This window comes from Stenella coeruleoalba (genome assembly GCF_951394435.1).
Source record: "Stenella coeruleoalba genome assembly, chromosome: 8".
NCBI lineage: Eukaryota > Metazoa > Chordata > Mammalia > Artiodactyla > Delphinidae > Stenella > Stenella coeruleoalba.
In genome coordinates this window covers 34,146,830-34,168,800 of record NC_137154.1, presented here as the reverse complement: position 1 = coordinate 34,168,800, position 21,971 = coordinate 34,146,830, and the positions used below count along the sequence as shown (strand labels likewise).

At 36.1% G+C, this 21,971-nt stretch overlaps 1 protein-coding gene across 6 annotated transcripts in view; it reads left to right on the top strand.

The window, feature by feature from the left end:
- Positions 1–21,971, top strand: part of ANO5 (anoctamin 5) — a 96,123-nt gene that overhangs the window by 26,645 nt on the left and 47,507 nt on the right. For all 6 annotated transcript variants that reach the window (XM_079928252.1, XM_079928251.1, XM_079928249.1 and 3 more), the window contains 4 exons: positions 2,678–2,791; positions 8,093–8,161; positions 9,277–9,561; positions 21,041–21,154. In XM_079928252.1, the coding sequence (XP_079784378.1) occupies positions 2,678–2,791; positions 8,093–8,161; positions 9,277–9,561; positions 21,041–21,154 (582 nt within the window). The remainder of the gene's footprint in view (positions 1–2,677; positions 2,792–8,092; positions 8,162–9,276; positions 9,562–21,040; positions 21,155–21,971) is intronic.

The following is a 21,971-nucleotide window of genomic DNA, read 5'->3' as shown; positions in this document are numbered from 1 at the left end:
ATCCTGGGCAGGATTTGCTAACTCTCTGTTGATTGCTTCACAGTCTGCAAAGCGATACAATTTGTTCCTGAGGCGGCGTCTTATGGTAACCAGTGCTGAATGATGCTGCTTATGCTTTGGATGCATTGCTAGTGCTGCAGTGCTAGCCCAAGCCATTTTTGTTGCAATGAATACTATTGATTTGGGGGACTTTGTCACTGATTCCTATTCCCCAGGCAACTGGGGTTTTAGAATGGTGATTCTTAATCTTTTTTGGGTCTGATTCAAGCTTTGGAAACTTTTCCTAAAAAAATGTAATTACATACACACATAAATACACACACACGCACATACACATATACACACATGCAGTTTACATAGTTTCAGAAGTTTACGAATCCCCAGCAAGAATCCAGGTTTATAAACCTCAGAAAAACGACCTCATTCAATAGCCACCCAGATATTTGCCTCACTATAAACAGGCATTTCCAAGAACAAATCAAACACAAATACAAATATAAATACAAACCTCATACACACTGCAAAAAATGATCTTAATGTCATGTCCTGAGCAAAACAAAAGTGATGTGTTTTAATAGTGTTCAATTATATGTAACAAAATTATCAGGTTTTTCTGCCCCAGTTGGCTTCAACCAGTTTTTGTTAATAGTCCTAAGATATGTACCTCATGGTGATTTACAAGGCTACCAGTGATTTCTCTGTATTTAAAAATTTTTTTACAGTTTATAGTTAGGATATGACATAATAATAGATATTTGGGTTTTTCTACGTAGCCAAAGGCTACCTTGGCTACCTTTCAGGAGAAGGGAATTACATACACCCATTTTGACTGAACATTCAGGAAATAATTAGATTCACTATTCTAGTTACTTTGTTTATTCCCTAATAGACAAGAACTCTTGAGTGTGATTTTTGTTGATTTCTATGTGCACATCTTCTATCACCAGAACTTCTCTCTGCGGACCTAAATTTAGCTTGTTCAAACAATATGACCGCTTATAAATATATGGTGTTTAAAAAAAAACCTCTATCATACAGAATATGACTGTCCCAGATTTAGAGCAAAAAGATTATTGTTTTTTCCCTCTAATTTTTTGCTTTGATTATATTTAATCTAATTAGTATCTTTTTTCCTTCCCCAGTTGGCTCCACAAATTTTGGTGAATTTCATAAGATATGCTAATACTGTGATGATTTACAAGAGCTCAAATAATTTTTTTGTTTTGTTCACCTTTTTTTAATGATTTATAATCAAGATATAACATGATAACCGTTTGAATTTTTTCAGGGTTTTCTTTTTGTTTTACTTTCTTTTAGGAAAAGAGAGATGATTATGTATCCTTTGACTGGGGTGTAGAGAACTCAGACATAACATTTGAATTACTGTATTTTGATATGTAATCTCTAGACTCCCTGAATATTTTGTGTTTCTTCATTCTTTTTTCCACTCATTTCCTCCTGTGCACTGGGAGCTAGTTCTTTCTGAGACACATCAGTTATGCATTCATATAGATAAAATACAGTTATTCTGTTCACAGACCACAGATCAACCATGAGATTTTTGTCTTATTCTTACTTGACTGATCTACAACCAATCCTTTTTATGGGTGATCTGCCTGGCCTGACTTGAATGAAAAACAGCATAGAGTACCATAAAAGAAACTCATAAACTAATATAAATACCAGTTATGAAAATTAAAAACCCAGTTCCCCAATCACAGGTTAGCTAAAGCAGTTGGAAAGTTACCTATGTTATAAATTTGCATCACAGGGTTAGAGAGATCACTGACATGCACTGCATCATCTATTTACATCATTCTAGGTATTATATGTCGCCTATTCCAAATATTAACTATTACATATTATATATAAACTATAAAGAAGACCAAATCAGTCAAACATGAAATCTCTTCTTTCTGAAGCTCTCTAGTGTTTTTGCAGTTTTGAAAGGGGAGGAATTAATGAACTACACATGTGAAAGCTGAATTTGTAAGTTTGACGATTATACTGAGAGAATTGATAACACAAATTTAAACAGCGGATTGCATTTAGCTCACTTAAGAAGTTGATGTTGAAAGGAGATTTGCATGAGAGTTTACTTGTAGTGAAGCCAGCTGGCACGCTAACTTGCTTTCTAATTTTTAACTGCATGTTGATTTCATTTTAGCCCTTTAAAAGTTGAATTAGAAAGTAGCAACTTTATGAAAACATACATATAAGCATTAATCATAAGTTTATGTTCTTGCAGTGAGATTCATTAATTGGTCTATAATTAATTATACCCCCAAAGTAGTGAGTGACCATGAATTATTTGTTGGACTAATTGGTACGTTGTTTAATGAAGATAACAAGTCTCTCTGAATATGCATTTTGGGATCAATGTATACATGTATTCATTTTGTGTTTTGGTATAATTGTAGCATTTTTATTGTGTGTGCATGTAGTAAATATGCTTAGCTTCATCTTGAGTCTTTGTTGTTTAATATGTAACTTTATGGCATTTCACTTTCTAAAATAAGCATGATCTTCTGTTGATGAAAACTCTGGTTGTCTTCATCTGTCATTTCAGGACTGAAAAAAATTATATGCTGACCAAATTTTAGCTAATCCCTTTCATGTTTTTGCCATGTGAAAGTAAAACTATAATTTAAAGTTGTGTCATTCATGTCTCCTGCAGTTTAAAAAAGATGAACAAAGCAAAGATTCTATCTTCTTCAGAGATGGGATTAGGCAAATTGATTTTGTGCTTTCCTATGTTGATGACTTAAAGAAAGAAGCTGAACTGAAGGCAGTAAGTACTTATGTAAGAGAGATGGGAATAATAAGAAGAAGCACGTTCTATACTTTGACAGGGATGTTTCCTCTGAATTATGTTGTAAAAGTTAGCAGCCCCAGAGTGTTACTGGAAACTGAGTGAAAAGACTACAAAATATGCAGCCTAAGAATGGATGTGTAAAGTCAATTTTATTTTTTGGGTATTTTGGACAGTGACTTCTTTTTCTTCTCCCAAGTGACTGATATATTTTTTATATAGCTTACCTTTGATATTAAATGTGACCTCCAGAATTTGAGGTGTATATCTGAATATAATATTTATCTTTTGTGTTTAATTTCATTTTGACTTTCATTAATCCATTTTATCTGAGTAGCCTTGATATTATGTTCTTTCTGACCTTATCACTTTCTGAACTTACATTATTTATTCATTTTTTTTACTTGTTTACTGTCTCTAACACCATAAATTAAGTTCACAAAACCAAGGACTTTGTCTTGTTCATTACGGTATACTCAAATGCTTAGAACAGCAGTTAGAGCATAATGGATGCTTAATAAATATTAGATATTTGAAATAATGAATTAATATATTAATTCATATGGGTAAGCATATAAACACACATTTGCTAACATACTTACAATAGGAAATAAATGTCACATAAAGTAAAAAACTGTAGCTATTATCTCCATAAGGCCCTGTACATAGCCATTTCTGTCCATTTCTTCCACCCTTTGCCTGGAAACTCTTCCACCAGGCCTCTAAAATTCATTCATTATCACCATATTCAGCTCTTCTCTGAATGTCCCCTTCAAGCCTAGCTCCTCGTGTGGGTTTGGTGCCTTCCACAGCAGTCCTCTCAAGCGGTGGTGGTTTTTCCCTTACGCTTTTTCTGGAAATGGATGAATGCCTGCTCTCCTTTTATCGTATTGTTGATTACAGTCTATCCTCCCTCACTCAGCCTTGAAGCTCCTGAGTTTTAAATCTCATCGGAGTTATCGCTACCCTGCATTGTTGCTGTCTTTAATCTGTCCCTGGCCTTCTGTTCTATTTCTCAACAATTTTAGCTCCTGGATCACCATCACTCTCTCCACAAATACTCCCTTTTTAAGTATTGATTATCTCAATGGTTATGTAGATGATTATTTTGGCATCCTAGCCTCTCTGTTCCTTGAACTCCCTTTTGCAAGTATCTTAGTCTCTAACTCAGCCATTCACTCCCCTAGAACTTGTCATTACTAATAACTACAACTCTTTATAATCTCATTCAAAGTATCCAACTGTCTGACCAATCCCTCGAATATGTCTGACCAATGCTCTTCTTCCTTCAGCTGCACCAGGACCAGATAAGATGCAATTATCTTAACTCCTTTTTACTGCTGCTCCTTATCTTTATGCTCTTCTTTATGCTTATTCAGTTTAAATCTCGTATCACATTATACTCTACTGCATGTGCCATCAAATCCCTTGCCCATCTCTCAGTTGTACTTAACTTTGGAAAACAATTTTAGTTAAACCCAACTTTCCACCTGCTAACGCTAGAACCATGCAGAAAGACAGACATACCATTCACTTACTGGTTTTATCTCATATTTGTGCCGATAGACCTCAACTCAGTCCTTAATGCTATCTGGCAGTCATACTTCCTTAATTTATTCAGTTTCCCACTCTCCTGGGTGACTGTTTTATAACTTTTTCTCTCTCACACCTTCTATGTATCCTCCCCATTTTCAAGCTTAGCTGACCACTTTTCTAATTCACTGAGAAAACTGAAGCAAGTAGAAGAGAAATTCTTAATTTTCATTACCACATTTGTCCATCTACCAGCATCTTCCACCTGTATAATCTACCTTTCTTCCTTTTACCATAGATGTACTATTTATCCTTCTATCTAAAGCCAACACATTTGCTTGTGTTCTGGATCCCTTTCTTCTTGCCTACCGTTTAGGAGTCAACAAGACTACCCCCAGGTTTGCTGACTCACTAAAAGGACTCACAGGACACAGCATGTAGCCATACTCAATGGCTATGTTTTATTGCAATGAAATAATAAAAGCAAAATCAGCAAAAGGAAAAGATGCATGGGGCAAAGTCCAGAGAAAACTAGGAGCAAGCTTATAAGAGTTCTCTCCCAGTGGAGTCACACAGGATGCAGTTAATTCCTCCAGTAACAATGTATGACACCACATTGGAGGTACTGTTTACTAAGGAAGCTCATTAAAGACTCAGTGCTGTACGATATTATTGGGGGCTGGTCCTTGTAACCTTCTGCCTATGTCATACCAACATTCCGTAGTCCCGGAAGAAAGCAGATGTTCAGCATGAACTACATAGTTTGTACAAACAGTTGAGGTAAAGTGAGCCATTCTTAGTAGTTCTGGGAATGGTGGGAACCCTCACAAAAACCAAGTTCCCAGACACTGGAACCAACCTTGCAGGCAGGCCTTTCTAAGGATAGCAGTTTCAAGCCTGTTATATTACCTCTTTTCTGTATACCTACTTAGGGATATTGCTTTTACGATTCTTTCCTCTCTCTTAAAATTGCATTTTGTTTTGTTCTTTACCGGATCATTTCTTTCAACAAATAAATGTGCTGTTAATTCTTCCGTATTAAAAACAAATTAAAAAGCAAGCACAAAGACCTCCTCTTAATCTCAATTTCCCTGCCAGCTAATGTCGACTTCTCAATTTCCTTTTTGCCCAGTTTTCTCTTAAACCGATTCCTATCAGGCCTTAACGTCACCCACTCTGCTTATCTTCAGATAAATGAATCCAGTGATCCAGTCTCAACCCTCATCTTGCTTGACCTGTTAGCAGCATTTGCCACTGATTACCATTCCCTTCTCTACAGTTTATGTTCTTCACTCAGCTTCCAGGTCTCCACATTCTCTTAGTTTTCTTCTTATTTCACTAGCCGCTCCTTCTCAATCTTTTCTTCTCCCTGATTTCTTGTTATTGTAGTGCCTCAGGTTCAGTCCTTAATCCTCTTCTTTTCTCAGCCTACATTGATTTCTTTGATGATGCTTCCTGTCTCACAGTTTTAAAATTTAAAACCATGTTTGTGCTAATTCCAACGTTTACCTTTCCAGTTTGTACTTCTTTCCCCTGTGACTATTCTGCATCTCTACTTGGAAGTCTTACAGAATCTCAGACTCAGCAGGTCTAAAATGAACTCCTGGACTTCCCCTGAAAGCCTGATTCATCTACAAGTCTTCCCCAACTACAATTATTTATCATACATTTCAGTAGTTGCAAAGGATATAATCTATAATGTTTTGTAAATGGTCCAGTTTTTAGCATATATCTCTAGAAGGTAAATACCATGGAAATTTGACACTCACCATCATTTATTTTAAAAAATGAGTTATATGAAGAAACTCTTTTTTAACACTTTGAATTTTACATCATTTATTTTTCTCCACCTAAAATTTTCCTTCCACTCTGTCCACATAATTTTTTCCTAATTTAAGTGTTTTATCTTTGGGAGTCTTTTATTGTTTGTTCAGTCTTAAGTTTGCTACAACAAATGTGTATATACCTTGAAATGTTTTTATTTCCTTTCACCAGAACAGTCTAAGCCTTAAACTTCTTCTTTTGTTTTGAGGTGTTTTTTGTTTTTTACAACTGTACAAGTGTATAATTGATAAAACATCATGAATATACTACAATATTTGACAAGTAGTTATCAAACATCAAAAGTAAAGTCATTCTAAATGCGTCAAATAATGAAATGAACACAGGGGCTTTAAACAATATTTTCCACATCTTACTCCTCCGCCATCTAGTGGGAAGCAGACACATAGCACAGGGAGATCAGCTTGGTGCTTTGTGACCACCTAGAGGGGTGGGATAGGGAGGGTGGGAGGGAGACGCCAAGAGGAAGGAGATATGGGGATAGATATATATGTATAGCTGATTCACTTTGTTATAAAGCAGAAACTAACACACCATTGTAAAGCAATTATAGTCCAATAAAGATGTTAAAAAAAAAACCCAGAAAACAGTATTTTCCTTATTTGTAGATGAATGAGAATTATTCCTAGAATGAGATGGTTCAGCTTCAAGTATATTCTATTTTTATATATGTTTGTATAAATTAAGCTTGTTCAGTTAAGTAAGTAGGTTGGAATAGAAAAGGTACTGTTTTAGCAGTTTGAATCTTTTTTGAGCTCCTGAATTATAGCCCCAAATTACAAAGTGATTTATCATAAAAGTAATGTTTAATGGTCTGTCACCTAATAATCCTCTTAGCTCGGCCTTCAGTTTTACTGAACTCAGAGAATTGGTGTCCACATGACTTGCAAAAGCATTTGTTACTACAGTGAGAAGATTCACTTTTTTTTAATACTGATAACAATATTTTGAATGTCCCTCTCTGCCCCTTGTTGTTTTGTTTTGTTTTTGCCTTCCTGGATGTTCACAGCCTGCCTTTTCTTTGGTAACCTAGGAGAAGGGCAATTGTGAAAGGGTATCAGAGAGAGGAGAATTATTCATAGACATATTCTCACATGTAGTAAACTTTGGAAATGGAGAAAAAGAACCCATTAAAATTATATTTTATTCCTTGTAAAGTTTGAAGATCTCTCAAGGTGGACATATCCATTTGAAGATGTGTCCTGTAACATCCTAGTGAAACCTTTTAAAATTTCAGTTACATTTTTCACACTTAAATCATAATTTTTTACATTTAAGTCACATTTACAGTTTTTCACACGTAAGTCACATTTACACTTTTTCATACTTACGTAAGAGTTAAATCATACTTGAATCACTGTTACAATTTTTTCACACTTAAATCATAAAGCCAAAAGATTCTTTGACAATCATTGTTTTAAAGCCCACAGTAACGATTATTTGCATTTAATTGAATTAAATTTAATTTTACTTTTTCTAAGTGAAATTATTCTTCATGATTAAAAAGTCATGATGATATTTTGGCTTAAAATTGCATTAAATATGTCGTTTATTTGAAGAATACTGATATCTTTGTAGTACTGAATCTTCCCAACTAGGAATATAATATGTCTCTCTGTTTATCAAATTTTTTATGTTAATTAGTAAAGTTTTCTGCATTTTTTTCAGATAGAGGTCCTGCATATTTCCTGGAGATTATTCCTAGATATATTGGGTTTTTATAGTTATACTGTGATTTATAATATTGGTGAAAAGCAGGCCATGGCACTCAGATGGGGGTAATACATAGAGTACTTTTTTATACAACCAAGGGACCATCTGGAGGCAGTCATTGTGTAACAAGTCTGTTTATCACTGGGCAAATAAAAGGGTTTTACATAATACTACTAATTTGTTTTTCCATAGGAAAGAAGAAAAGAGTTTGAACAAAATCTCAGAAAAACAGGTCTTGAGTTGGAAATTGAAGATAAAATGGTAAATGTAATTGTTAATCTATATCAGAGTCTTAGTTTTTTAAGTTTTGTTTTCTTCTCCTCTGACCTTTGACTGGCTAGACTTTGTGTTTGGGAGTAAAACAATAGCTTTTTTGGCTACTGACATGTAACTGAGGATGGTAGGGCCTGTGGTCTTCCAGGTAAATAAGTAGGTCAGTGCTCTGAATTTGAGATGATAAGGGATGAGTGGAACACTTTAAAAATAGGCATAAATAGTTCTAGTCAGGATCCAGAGAAAGTAAAGACATGGTTTTTGTTTCACATCTGTGTCATTTTGAAGGCAGCCTATAATCTAGCACCCTAACTAGTTAACCTGGCTCTCTTGCAACACAACCTTCTAGTTAAGCCAAGACACTTTTTGTGCTCATGAATATGCCAAGTTTTTTTTTTTAACCTCCTACCATTTACTGGTTTTCTAGAATTTCCTTCAAAATTACTTTTAAAGACCTATTTCAGATCCCACCTTGTCCATGAAACTCTAATACTCTCTACTTCTAAATTAATAGTCTCTACTTCTTATTCATCCCTGTATTTTACTGAACTAGTAAATATGAATTATACCACATATTCTATGTGTAACTTATTCTCCTGTGTGTTGAACCCTTATTACCTAAAGTTCCTCCTTTAGGTGTAGGTGATACATCAAAACTGGGTAAGAAGAGGGAGTATATCTTATACTTTGTATGTATTTCTCATATACCCTAAACACACTTCTAAGCTTATAGCTAGTTGCTAAAAACTTAAGAGATTTCCCAGAACCACATGTGTTTCTATGGACTTCAGACTAGTGTACATTGACCCTGAAATATATTTTTTAAAATATTCTTTGTCTCTGTCTGTCTCTATGTCTCTCTCTCTGTCTCACACACACACACACACACACACACACACACACACACACATATAGTATACACATATATACATATATATGTAAGTATAATATGTATAACTGTTATGAGCATTTGCAAAGTTTTGCTGAAATTTTTCAATAAATTGAAAATACTTGATGTCTTTAATTTGTTTGAGATTTTGTAAAATTTTCTTTCTTTAATCAACTCAGTAATCTTTCTGTTATTTTGCCTCCATCTTATACAGAACTCCGAAGATGGGAAAACTTATTTTGTCAAGATCCATGCCCCTTGGGAGGTATTAGTTACTTACGCTGAAGTGTTGGGAATCAAAATGCCTATTAAGGAGAGTGATATTCCTCGAGCTGACAAAATCCCTTTTAGCTGTATGCTTGGGCCTCTGAAGCTCCCAAGGAATGTGAAGCATCCTCATGCTGAATATTTCACTGCCCAATTCACCAGACATCGGCAGGAGCTCTTCCTCATTGAAGATGAGTCAAGCTTCTTTCCATCCTCATCAAGAAACAGAATTGTAGGTAGAGAAGACCTTTGGGCACATCCCTTGGTGTAAGGGATGTGTGCCTGTGTGTGCTTTTATATGTGTGCATGTGTGATACTATGTCTACAAGATGTTTCTGTTTAAATATTGATAAGTGTTCGGTGGTATTGGGCAGGTTTGAAAGGCTACTTGGACTGCTTAATGCTGTTAACCTCCCTACTTCTCCAGCTGTCGTTTAAAAATGAGTGGTTGACAGTGTGGACAGCAAAGAGAGGCCTCTTGCAATATTGGGGAAATCACTTAATTGAGAGCCAGAGGACTTTGGTTTTGTAAGATTTTTGTAAAATGGTTTTATAAACTTATAGTTAGTTTATAAATTCCGTGCATAGCAGAAAGAATATTGGTCATTCCAACTGGAAATGAAATGTTTTAATTTCTTTGTATATGGTGTTGACAAAAAAATACACAACCTAAAAGTTGAGAATTATGTTTTATTCAAGGACATTACTGCGAACTCTGAGGAACTGTTATAACAGGTAAGGGAGGAGCCAGGGTACATAGGACTTGTTGCTGGAAAAAATACATGTAGTGGGACATTAAAAGATTACTGCTAATCACAAAAACCAGATATCTCAAGTTAATGATTTTAGTGCTTTTCTATGCATGGGAAGATGCAAGAGTCTGGGCTCATTGAAATTATTCCTTTGATATGCCTCTTAACTATGTAGGACGTGTATCCTGTTTTTCTCCATCCTGAATTCCCTGGTGTGGGGAGGCTACAGTGGCTGACGGCTTGGTGGCAGGCAATATTCCTTGTTTACTGACATGGCAGGTGCCATATTACTTTGTTCACAATAGATAGCATTTGAGAAACATCAGAACTTTTTCCTTCCATTTAAAACTGTTTTCAGTCTTTCTTTTCTTTAATTTTTGTTTTAATTTTTGTTTTCAGTCTTTTGAATAATAATATTTCCTCTCCATTTGTAGTCCTAGGGTCTTGAAACTTCCCATTGACAAGGAAAAAAAAATGTGTATGTGTTACACTATCACCCTTTACAAAATTATGTACTAATTTAGAGTCCTATTAACAACATAGGAGAATGCTGTTTTCCACATATCTTTCTCAACACTAAAAAGTACCAATCTTTCTTTTTCTTTCTTTTTAAACTGTAGCATAACATAAATAGAGATAGGCACACAAGTGTGCACTGCTCTTTGAATTCAATCACAAAATGAACACAGCTATGTAACCACCACCCAGATCAAAAGAGAAAACTTTCCTAGCCCTCCAGAAGCCCTAGTGCCTCCTTCCGGTCACTATTCCTGTCCCTCTCAGCAGAGGTAGAGTTTCACTTTTAACAGCAGATATTAGCATAATCTGTTTTTAAACTTTATAAAAAATGGAGTCATACGGTATGTATTCTTTTGAGTCTGGCTTCTTTGGCTCAACATTTATTTGGTTGATTAAATTAGCTATGGTTGGTTAATTTTATTCATTAATTTTCATTACTTTCTATGGAAACTTATTTGTGTATGTATCATTATGGTTTAATTTGCAATATCAAATGAGATTTATCTCCTTGTTTATGTTTATTGGGCATTAAGATATGCACTTTTTTTTTTTTTTTTTTTTTTTTTGCGGTACGCGGGCCTCTCCCGTTGTGGAGCACAGGCTCCGAATGCGCAGGCTCAGTGGCCATGGCTCACGGGCCCAGCCGCTCCGCGGCATGTGGGATCTTCCCGGACTGGGGCACGAACCCATGTACCCTGCATCGGCAGGCGGACTCTCAACCACTGCACCACCAGGGAAGCCCTAGATATGCACTTTTGTTAAGTCCCTGCTAATGTCTCTTGATTTTGTTTTTCAGTTACGTCTTCCCTTGTTGATTTGTAGGAACAGTTTATATATTCTTTTTTTGAACCCTTTATTATATATTTTACTGATATTTTCTTACTTTGTGCTTCCTTTTTCATCCTTTTTATGGTTTCTTTTCATAAACAGATGTTTTTAATTTCAATGCACATTTGACTCTTGAACAACATGGGTTTGAAATGCAAGCGTCCACTTATGCATGGATTTTTTTCAATAGTAAATACTACACTACTACATGATCCATGGTTGGTTGAATTCTTAGATGTGGAACCTCAGATATGGAGGGACCTTGTGTACAGAAGGCAAACTATATATTATACTCACATTTTTGGCTGCCCAAAGGGTCAGTGCCCCTACCCCAATGTTGTTCAAGGGTCAACTGTAGTCTACTTTCTCGAGCCTTTACTTTATGAATAAAGCTGTTAACCTTTAACTACCACTAAGATCATGAAGTTATTTCCTGTATTCTAGAAGTCGTATTATTTTACTCTTCACATTGAGAACTACTGTCCACTTGGAATTAATTTTTCTTCATGGTGCAAAATAGAGGCCTTTTCTCCCCCATATGTATAGTCATTTGACTTACACCAATTATTGAAAACATTCAACTTTTCATATTGTTTTACAGTTCCCTCTTTGTCATAACTCATGTGTTTAGATATTCATAGATCTACTTCTGGGTTTTATTCTGCTGCTTTGACCTATGTCTGTTTTTGTATCCATACTGACAATGTTGAACTTTGACTGAGTTCTGTTCCCAGAAAATCGGGACAATTTAAAAAAATCTCCCACTCTTCTTGTTCTGTAAAACCGCTTACTGCAAAGAACCACCCTTCCCTATATGACTTAAAGAATATTCATAGATAACCCCCCTGTTTGACTTGACAGCACTGTTTGCCACATAATTTATTCTAAATTCATCTGCTAATTGAAGTGTTCATCAGTATTAGTTGTCTCTATCCCAATTAATAATAATAAAAATAAAAACTTCTCATATATCTATGTGGAGTAGGTAGTTACAGCTTGGAACCAGGTGCCTAGACTACACTCCCATAGAGCCAAGGAAACGGGGATGTTATCTTTCTTGATGTTTACATTTAAAAGAGGAGGTTCCTGGAAAACTTAAGAAAAACTCTCCTGAGTTATGAAACTGGCAAGAGGCTTATTTAGCTTTTAAAAATATTTACATACATCTCAAAGAGAAGAGAAAAAGAATTTATAATTACAAGTTCTCTAAAGGAAATGCTCTAAGATTTGGCACCAGGGAAATTTCAGTTCTTTCCTTCCTTCCTCCGTCCCTCCATCTTTCTTTACTCTCTTTCTTCTTTCTCTGTCTTTCTCCCTTCCTTCCTTCTTTCCTTCCTCCCTCCCTCCCTCCCTCTCTCTCTCTCTCTCTCCCTTTCTTTCTCTCTCTCTCTCTCTTTCTTTCTTTCTTTCTTATTGATACATTTTAACATATACCAAACTCATGTATCCAAATTTGTATTCGTCTTAAAGTAATCATATTTGCAAGTATATACTTAATCCAGTGACCCTGCAAATGTGCAAAATAATTTTGAGATTCCTTAAAATACTCTTACTGTTAATAATAGCAAACACTTAAATAGAACTTACTATGTACTAGGCATTTTTTTTTTGTACAACATAGTGATTCAATAATTTTGCAGATTATACTCCATTTAAAGTTATAAAATACTGGCTATATTCCCTGTGCTGTACAATATATCCATGTATCCTATTTATTTTGTTCATAGTAGTTTGTACCTCTTATTCCCTATCCCTATCTCACCCCTCCCTCCATCCCTCTCCGCACTGGTAACCACTAGTTTGTTCTCTATCTTTGTGATTCTGTTTCTGTTTTGTTATGTTCATTCATTTATTTTATTTTTTAGTTTATACATATCACATTCTACTGTAAGTGATAACTTACAGTATTTGTCTTTCTCTGACTTATTTCACTAAGAATAATACCCCCCAGGTCCATCCATGTTGTTGTGAATGGCAAAATTGACTTCTTTTTTTGTGGCTGAGTAGTATTTTAGATCTATATTTACCCTTACAATTTCTTCCTTTCATTATTACTTTATAGTGATAAACATTAGACACATTCCCATTCTTTGTTTCATAAATGGTTAGCTGAACTATGTTTCCTCATTGATCCCTGGAAACAAAGGACTGTTAGGTAAATTAACCAAAATTCAGTTGAACTTACTTCCCCAAAAGACCCTAAACTTTGCTGCACCCTCAACCTTAGCCAATGTTGACATGTAGACTAGCCCTTCCTTAACACAAAGAAAGACACTTCCTGAACTTGGCTTACTTCTCCCTATAAAAGAAGTCATTTTATGCTTGGCTTTTCAGATGTTCCCAGATCTCTCTACTGCAACAGTTCCCCTCATCCTCTTGCAGTAATCATTAAAATCTTTCCTAAGTTTGGATTTGTTTTTGTTTGACAACACCATGCTGTATTTATTACCATAGCTTTATAATAAGTCTTAATATTTGGAAGAGTAAAATTTTCCACTTTGTTAGCTCCCCAGTACAGAGTTATTTTTGGAGAATCTTTTTGGTGAATCTTTCCTAGGGAAATAATCCAAAGTATGTAAAATAGTTAATATTTATCACATTATTTATAAAAATCAAAACGATTTTGTATAAAGTATCATTTATTTACCAAGACATAATATTAAATGCCCTTAAAATGAATAACCAGATTAAATAATGATGATTATCTAATGTTTGTCAAGGGTGACAAACATTGCAATAAACAATTCCTTAAACAATAAAATATTTAAAAGGGGAGGCGAAGAGAAGTATATCTAAAACAGTGCTAAGAAGAAGGACCTTCAAGATGGTGGAGGAGTAAGATGTGGAGATCACCTTCCTCCCCACAAATACATCAAACACATCTACATGTGGAACAGCTCCTACAGAACACCTACTGAACACTGGCAGAAGACCTCAGACTTCCCAAAAGGCACGAAACTCTCCATGTACCTGACCGTGTGGCTGACAGGGTCTTGGTACTCTGGCCGGGTGTCAGGCCTGAGACTCGGGGGTGGGAGAGCCGAGTGCAGGACATTGGACCACCAGAGACCTCATAATATCAATTGGCGAGAGATGTCCCAGAGATCTCTGTTTCAACGCTAAGACCTAGCTCCACTCAATGACCAGCAAGCTCCAGTGCTGGACACCCCACGCCAAACAATGAGCAAGACAGGAACACAACCCCACCCATAAGCAGAGAGGCTGCCTAAGATAATAATAAGTTCACAGACACCCCAAAACACCACTGGACGCAGTCCTGCCCACCAGAAAGACAAGATCCAGCCTCATCCACCAGAACACATGCACCAGTCCCCTCCGGGCAGACACCAAAAATAATGGGAACTACAAACCTGCAGCCTGCAAAAAGGATACCCCAAACACAGTAAGTTAAGCAAAATCAGAAGACAGAGAAGCACACAGCAGATGAAGGAGCAAGATAAAAACCTATCAAACCAAACAAATGAAGAGGAAGTAGGCAGTCTACCTGAAGAAGAATTCAGAGTAATGATAGTAAAGATGATCCAAAATCTTGGAAATAGAATGGAGAAAATACAAGAAATGTTTGACAAGGACCTAGAAGAACTAGAGAACAAACAAACAATGATGAACAGCACAATAAATGAAATAAAAATTTCTCTAGAAGGGGGGCTTCCCTGGTGGCACAGTGGTTAAGAATCCGCCTGCCAATGCAGGGGACACGGGTTCGAGCCCTGGTCCGGGAAGATCCCACATGCCACGGAGCAACTAAGCCAGTGCGCCACAACTACTGAGCCTGTGCTCTAGAGCCCGCGAGCCACAACTACTGAGCCCGTGTGATGCAACTACTGAAGCCCATGCATCTGGAGCCCATGCTCCACAACAAGAGAAGCCACCGTAATGAAAAACCCACGCACCACAACGAAGAGTAGTCCCCACCCACTGCAACTAGAGAAAACGTGTGCACAGCAACAAAGACCCAATGCAGCCAAAAAAAAAAAAAAAAAAAAATTCTCTAGAAGGAATCAATAGCAGAATAACTGAGGCAGAAGAATGGATAAGTGACCTGGAAGATAAAATAGTGGAAATAGCTACTGCAGAGCAGAATAAACAAACAGAATGAAAAGAATTGAGGAGAGTCTCAGAAACCTCTGGGACAACATTAAACACAACAACATTCGAATTATAGGGGTCCCAGAAGAAGAAGACAAAAAGAAAGGGACTGAGAACATATTTGAAGAGATTATAGTTGAAAACTTCCCTAATATGGGAAAGGAAATACTCAGTCAACTCCAGGAAGCGCAGAGAGTCCCATACAGGATAAAGCCAAGGAGAAACATACCAAGACACATATTAATCAAACTATCAAAAATTAAATACAAAGGAAAAATATTAAAAGCAGCAAGGGAAAAGCAACAAATAACACACAAGGGAATCCCCATAAGGTTAACAGCTGATCTTTCAGCAGAGACTCTGCAAGCAAGAAGCGAGTGGCGGGACATATTTAAAGTGATGAAAGGGAAAAAAACTACAACCAAGATTCATCTACCCAGCAAGTATCTCATTCAGATTCAAAGGAGAAATTAAAACCTTTACAGACAAGCAAAAGCTAAGAGAATTCAACACCACCAAACCAACTTTACAACAAATGCTAAAGGAAATTCTCTAGGCAGGAGACACAGGACAAGGAAAAGACCTACAATAACAAACCCAAAACAATTAAGAAAATGGTAATTAATAGGAACATGCATATTGATAATTATCTTAAATGTAAATGGATTAAATGCTCTAGCCAAAAGACATAGACTGGCTGAATGGATATAAAAACAAGACCCGTATATATGCTGTCTACAAGAGACTCACTTCAGACCTAGAGACACATAGAGACTGAAATTGAGGGGATGGAAAAAGTTATTCCATGCAAATGGAAATCATAAGAAAGCTGTAGTAGCAATTCTCATATCAGACATAATTGACTTTAAAATAAAGACTATTACAAGAGACAAAGAAGGACACTACATAATGATCAAAGGATCAATCCAAGAAGAAAATATAACAATTGTAAATATTTATGCACCCAAATAGGAGCACCTCAATACATAAGGCAAGTGCTAACAGCCATAAAAGGGGAACTTGACAGTAACACAATCATAGTAGGGGACTTTAACACCCCACTTTCACCAATGGACAGATCATCCAAAATGAAAATAAATAAGGAAACACAAAATTTAAATGACACATTAAACAAGATGGACTTAAATGATATTTATAGGACATTCCATCCAAAAACAACAGAATACACTTACTTCTCAAGTGCTCATGGAACATTCTCCAGGATAGATCATATCTTGGGTCACAAATCAAGCCTTGGTAAATTTAAGAAAATTGAAATTGTATCAAGTATCTTTTCTGACCACAATGCTATGAGACTCGATATCAATTACAGGAAAAAAGCTACTGAATAACCAAGAGATCACTGAAGAAATCAAAGAGGAAATCAAAATACCTAGAAACAAATGACAATGAAAACATGACACGACAACCCGAAACCTATGGGATGCAGCAGAAGCAGTTCTAAGAGGGAGGTTTATAGCAATACAATGCTACCTCAAGAGACAAGAAACATCTCAAATAAACAACCTAACCTTACACCTAAAGCAATTAGAGAAAGAAGAACAAAAAACCTCCAAAGTTAGCAGATGGAAAGAAATCATAAAGATCAGATCAGAAATAAATGAAAAAGAAATGAAGGAAACAATAGCAAAGATCAATAAAACTAAAATCTGGTTCTTTGAGAAGATAAACGAAATTGATAACCATTAGCCAGACTCATCAAGAAAAAAGGGAGTAGACTCAAATCAATAGAATTAGAAATGGAAAAGGAGACGTAACAACTGATACTGAAGAAATACAAAGGATCCTGAGAGATTACTACAAGCAACTATATGCCAATAAAATGGACAACCTGGAAGAAATGGACAAATTCTTAGAAAAGCACAACCTTCTGTGACTGAACCAGGAAGAAATAGAAAATATAAACAGACCAATCACAAGCACTGAAATTGAAACTGTGATTAATAATCTTCCAACAAACAAAAGCCCAGGACAAGATGGCTTCACAGCCGAATTCTATGAAACATTTAGAGAAGAGCTACACCTATCCTCAAACTCTTCCAAAATATAGCAGAGGGAGGAACACTCCCAAACTCATTCTGTGAGGCCACCATCACCCTGATACCAAAACCAGACAAAGATGTGACAAAAAAAGAAGACTACAGGCCAATATCCCTGATGAACATAAATGCAAAAATCCTCAACAAAATACTAGCAAACAGAATGCAACAGCACATTAAAAGGATCATACGCCATGATCAAGTGGGGTTTATCCCAGGAATGCAAGGATTCTTCAATATACACATATCAATCATAATGATACACCATATAAACCAACTGAAGGATAAAAGCCATATGATAATCTTAATCAATGCAGAAAAGTTTTCAACAAGATTCAACACCCATTTATGATAAAAACTCTCCAGAAAGTAGGCATAGAGGGAACTTACCTCAACATAGTAAAGGCCATATATGACAAACCCACAGCCAGCATTGTTCTCAATGGTGAAAAATTGAAACCATTTCCACTAAGAGCAGGAACAAGACAAGGTTGCCCACTCTCACCACTATTATTCCACATAGTTTTGGAAGTTTTAGCCACAGCAGTCAGAGAAGAAAAAGAAGTAAAAGGAATCCAAGTCGGAAAAGAAGTAGTTAAAATGTCACTGTTTTCAGGTGACATGATACTATATATACCGAATCCTAAAGATGCTACCAGAAAACCACTAGATCTAATCAGTGAATTTTGTAAAGTAGCAGGATACAAAATTAACGCACAGAAATCTCTTGCATTCCTATACACTAATGATGAAAAATCTGAAAGAGAAATTAAGGAAACACTCCCATTTACCATTGCAACATAAAGAATAAAATACCTAGGAATAAACCTACCTAAGGAGACAAAAGACCTGTATGCAGAAAACTATGACACTGATGAAAGAAAGATGATACAAACAGATGGAGAGATATACCATGTTCTCTGATTGGAAGAATCACCATTGTGAAAAAGACTCTACTACCCAAACCAATCTGCAGATTCAGTGCAATCCCTATCAAACTACCACTGGCATTTTTCACAGAACTATAGCAAAAAATTTCACAATTTGTATGGAAACACAAAAGACCCCGAATAGCTAAAGCAATGTTGAGAACGAAAAACAGAGCTGGATGAATCAGGCTCCTGGACTTCAGACTATACTACAAAGCTACAGTAATCAAGACGGTATGGTACTGGCACAAAAACAGAAAGATAGATCAATGGAACAGGATAGAAAGCCCGGAGATGAACTCACACACATATGGTCACCTTATCTTTGATAAAGGAGGCAAGAATATACAATGGAGAAAAGACAGCCTCTTCAATAAGTATTGCTGGGAAAACTGGACAGCTACATGTAAAAGAATGAAATTAGAAGACTCCTTAACACCATACACAAAAATAAACTCAAAATATATTAAAGACCTAAATTTAAGGTGAGACACTAAAACTCTCACAGGAAAACATAGGCCGAACACTCTATGACATAAATCACAGCAAGATCCTTTTGGACACACCTTCTAGAGAAATGGAAATAAAAACAAAAGTAAACGAATGGGACCTAATGAAACTTAAAAGCTTTTGCACAGCAAAGCAAACCATAAACAAGACAAAAAGACAACCCTCAGAATGGGAGAAAATAATTGCTAATGAAGCAACTGACAATCTACAAAATATACAAACAGCTCATGCTGCTCAATATCAATAAAACAAACAACGCAATCCAAAAATGGGCAGAAGACCTAAATAGACATTTCTCCAAAGAAAATATACAGATTGCCAACAAACACATGAAAGGATGCTCAACATCACTAATCATTAGAGGAGTACAAATGAAAACCACAATGAGGTATCACCTCACATGGGTCAGAATGGCCATCATCAAAAAATCTAGAAGAAACAAATGCTGGAGAGGCTGTGGAGAAAAGGGAACCCTCTTGCACTGTTGATGAGAATGTAAATTGATACAGCCACTGTGGAGAACAGTATGGAGGTTCCTTAAAAAACTAAAAATAGAACTGCCATATGACCCAGCATTCCCACTGCTGGGCATATACCCTGACCAAACCATAATTCAAAAAGAGACATGTACCACAATGTTCACTGCAGCCCTATTTACAATAGCCAGGACGTGGAAGCAACCTAAGTGTCCATTGACAGATGAATGGATAAAGAAATGTGGCACATATATACAATGGAATATTACTAAGCCATAAAGAGAAACGAAATTGAGTTATTTATAGTGAGGTGGATGGACCTAGAGTCTGTCCTACAGAGTGAAGTAAGTCAGAAAGAAAAACAAATACCATATGCTAACACATATATATGGAATCTAAAAGAAAAAAAATGTTTCTGAGGAATCTAGGGGCAGGACAGGGATAAAGACACGGACATAGAGAGTGGACTTGAGGACACGGGGTGGGGGAAGGGTATATACAAATGTAGACTAGATAGCTAGTGGGAAGCAGCCGTATGACACAGAGAGATCAGCTCAGTGCTTTGTGTCCACCCAGAGGGGTGGGATGGGGAGGGTGGGAGGGAGATGCAAGAGGGAAGGGATATGGGGATATATGTGTATGTATGGCTGACTCACTTTGTTATATGGAGAATCTAACAATGTTGTGGGGCAATTATACTCCAATAAAGATATTTTAAAAAAAGGAAAAATAAAGTTTATGGAACCAAAAAAGTAAAAAAAAAAAAAAAAAGTTATGGTCAGCTTGGGAAGATTCTTTTAACCTCTATTCTCTCCTGCCTTAGAAATAAACTTTTTTTTTGAGATTAAAAAAAATAGAAAAAAAAATAGAACAGTGCTAAAATGACCAAAGTCAGCAGTCAGAAAAGCAGAAATACTGGAAAGTTCCTGCAAGACAAAAAACAGATGAGATTGAATTGAGAAATATACAAAAGCAGAGGACACAAAGCCCAAATTATATGGAGGAAAAAACTGATAAAAATATGTAAATGATTGCAAAGTAGTTGCAGAGGTGTGATAATCTTGAGTTAATAAATTCTGATATCAAGAAAAGGCCCTATTCAAAACATCAGAGTAATTAATGAAAAGTATTCAAGACAGCTTGGCCAAGTGTCAATTCTACTCCATATTATCCTACCTGAACTATTAGTAGCAGTGGTATTAGACTCTAACTTGAAACCCTGATTATAGTATGAATTCTGGTACAAAGGACTCCCAGGGGAGCTTGGGACAGGAGAAGAAAAATAACTTATATGACCCATTCCCCCTCTCCCCAAGGGAATAAGGAGCTCTCATACCCAGGAGGTGAAATACCTGTGACTCCATACAACCCCAACCTCTACATCTTCCCCCAAACAAAAAGGGGAAGGTTCCTTCCATAATCAGAGCCTGTACTGAGGCAAAGTAGACTCTGTTAAATTGTGACTTGAAAAAAAATATAGAAAGCATAAAGTTCTGAAATGTGTGTTTCTTTATGCTTACCTTATAGGTTTATTATATTCTCTCACGGTGTCCTTTTGGCATAGAGGATGGGAAGAAAAGGTTTGGGATTGAAAGACTGCTAAATTCTCACACTTATTCATCTGCCTTTCCACTCCATGATGTAAGTATGTGCTTGGTCTTGAAATACTGAGCCCATTTTCCCTTTCCCACATTGAGAGGCTGCCTTGTTGGGAGAAGGAATCTTCCATTTGCTTCCTGTTTTATGACGGGTTGCTTAATCTCGCTCATGTTGGGAAAATCCCCACAGACTCCCTAGGTCCAAGCTGAGAACTATGCTGAAACACATAGTTAATACCTCTCTACATTGAGATTTCGGTGGAAATTCATTTAAAAATTATTACATTTGCACATGAATTTTCTTTAGAACACATATTGAAAATAGCAGTTTTATTAAAAGAATATTTTAGGACATAACTTTTGGAAATTTCTATCCATCAAATCTTTTCTTATTTATAAAGTTAAGTTGTAAAGGACTTAAATTGCATGCATTCATGTATTCATTCATCAAATGTATAATTGGTTTTAATTATATGTAAAGAATTCTGTTAGGTATTACTGGAACACAACTATGAATCCAAGCTCACAGACTAGGAATTTCTGGGAAATAAAGCATAAGTACAACTGCAAAAAAAGCTAAAGACTTCAGTCCATAAGAAAGATTCAGACAAACAACCGAGATTCTGGAGTAGGATTGAGGCTGGCAGATCATGTACAAAAATATTGAGTTCAACAAAGAAGTGACATTTTATAAGGTGCACCCATTCAACCAAACCTAAAACTTGGCTTGTCAACTGAGATAGCCTAGTTTCTGGGGGTTTCTGAGAGAAACCTTTCCTTTTGGATATTCAGTGTTTAAATTTCATCACCTGTTGTCAGTAGATATTATTTGGCTGAACACATATAAACTAGTTTGGTGG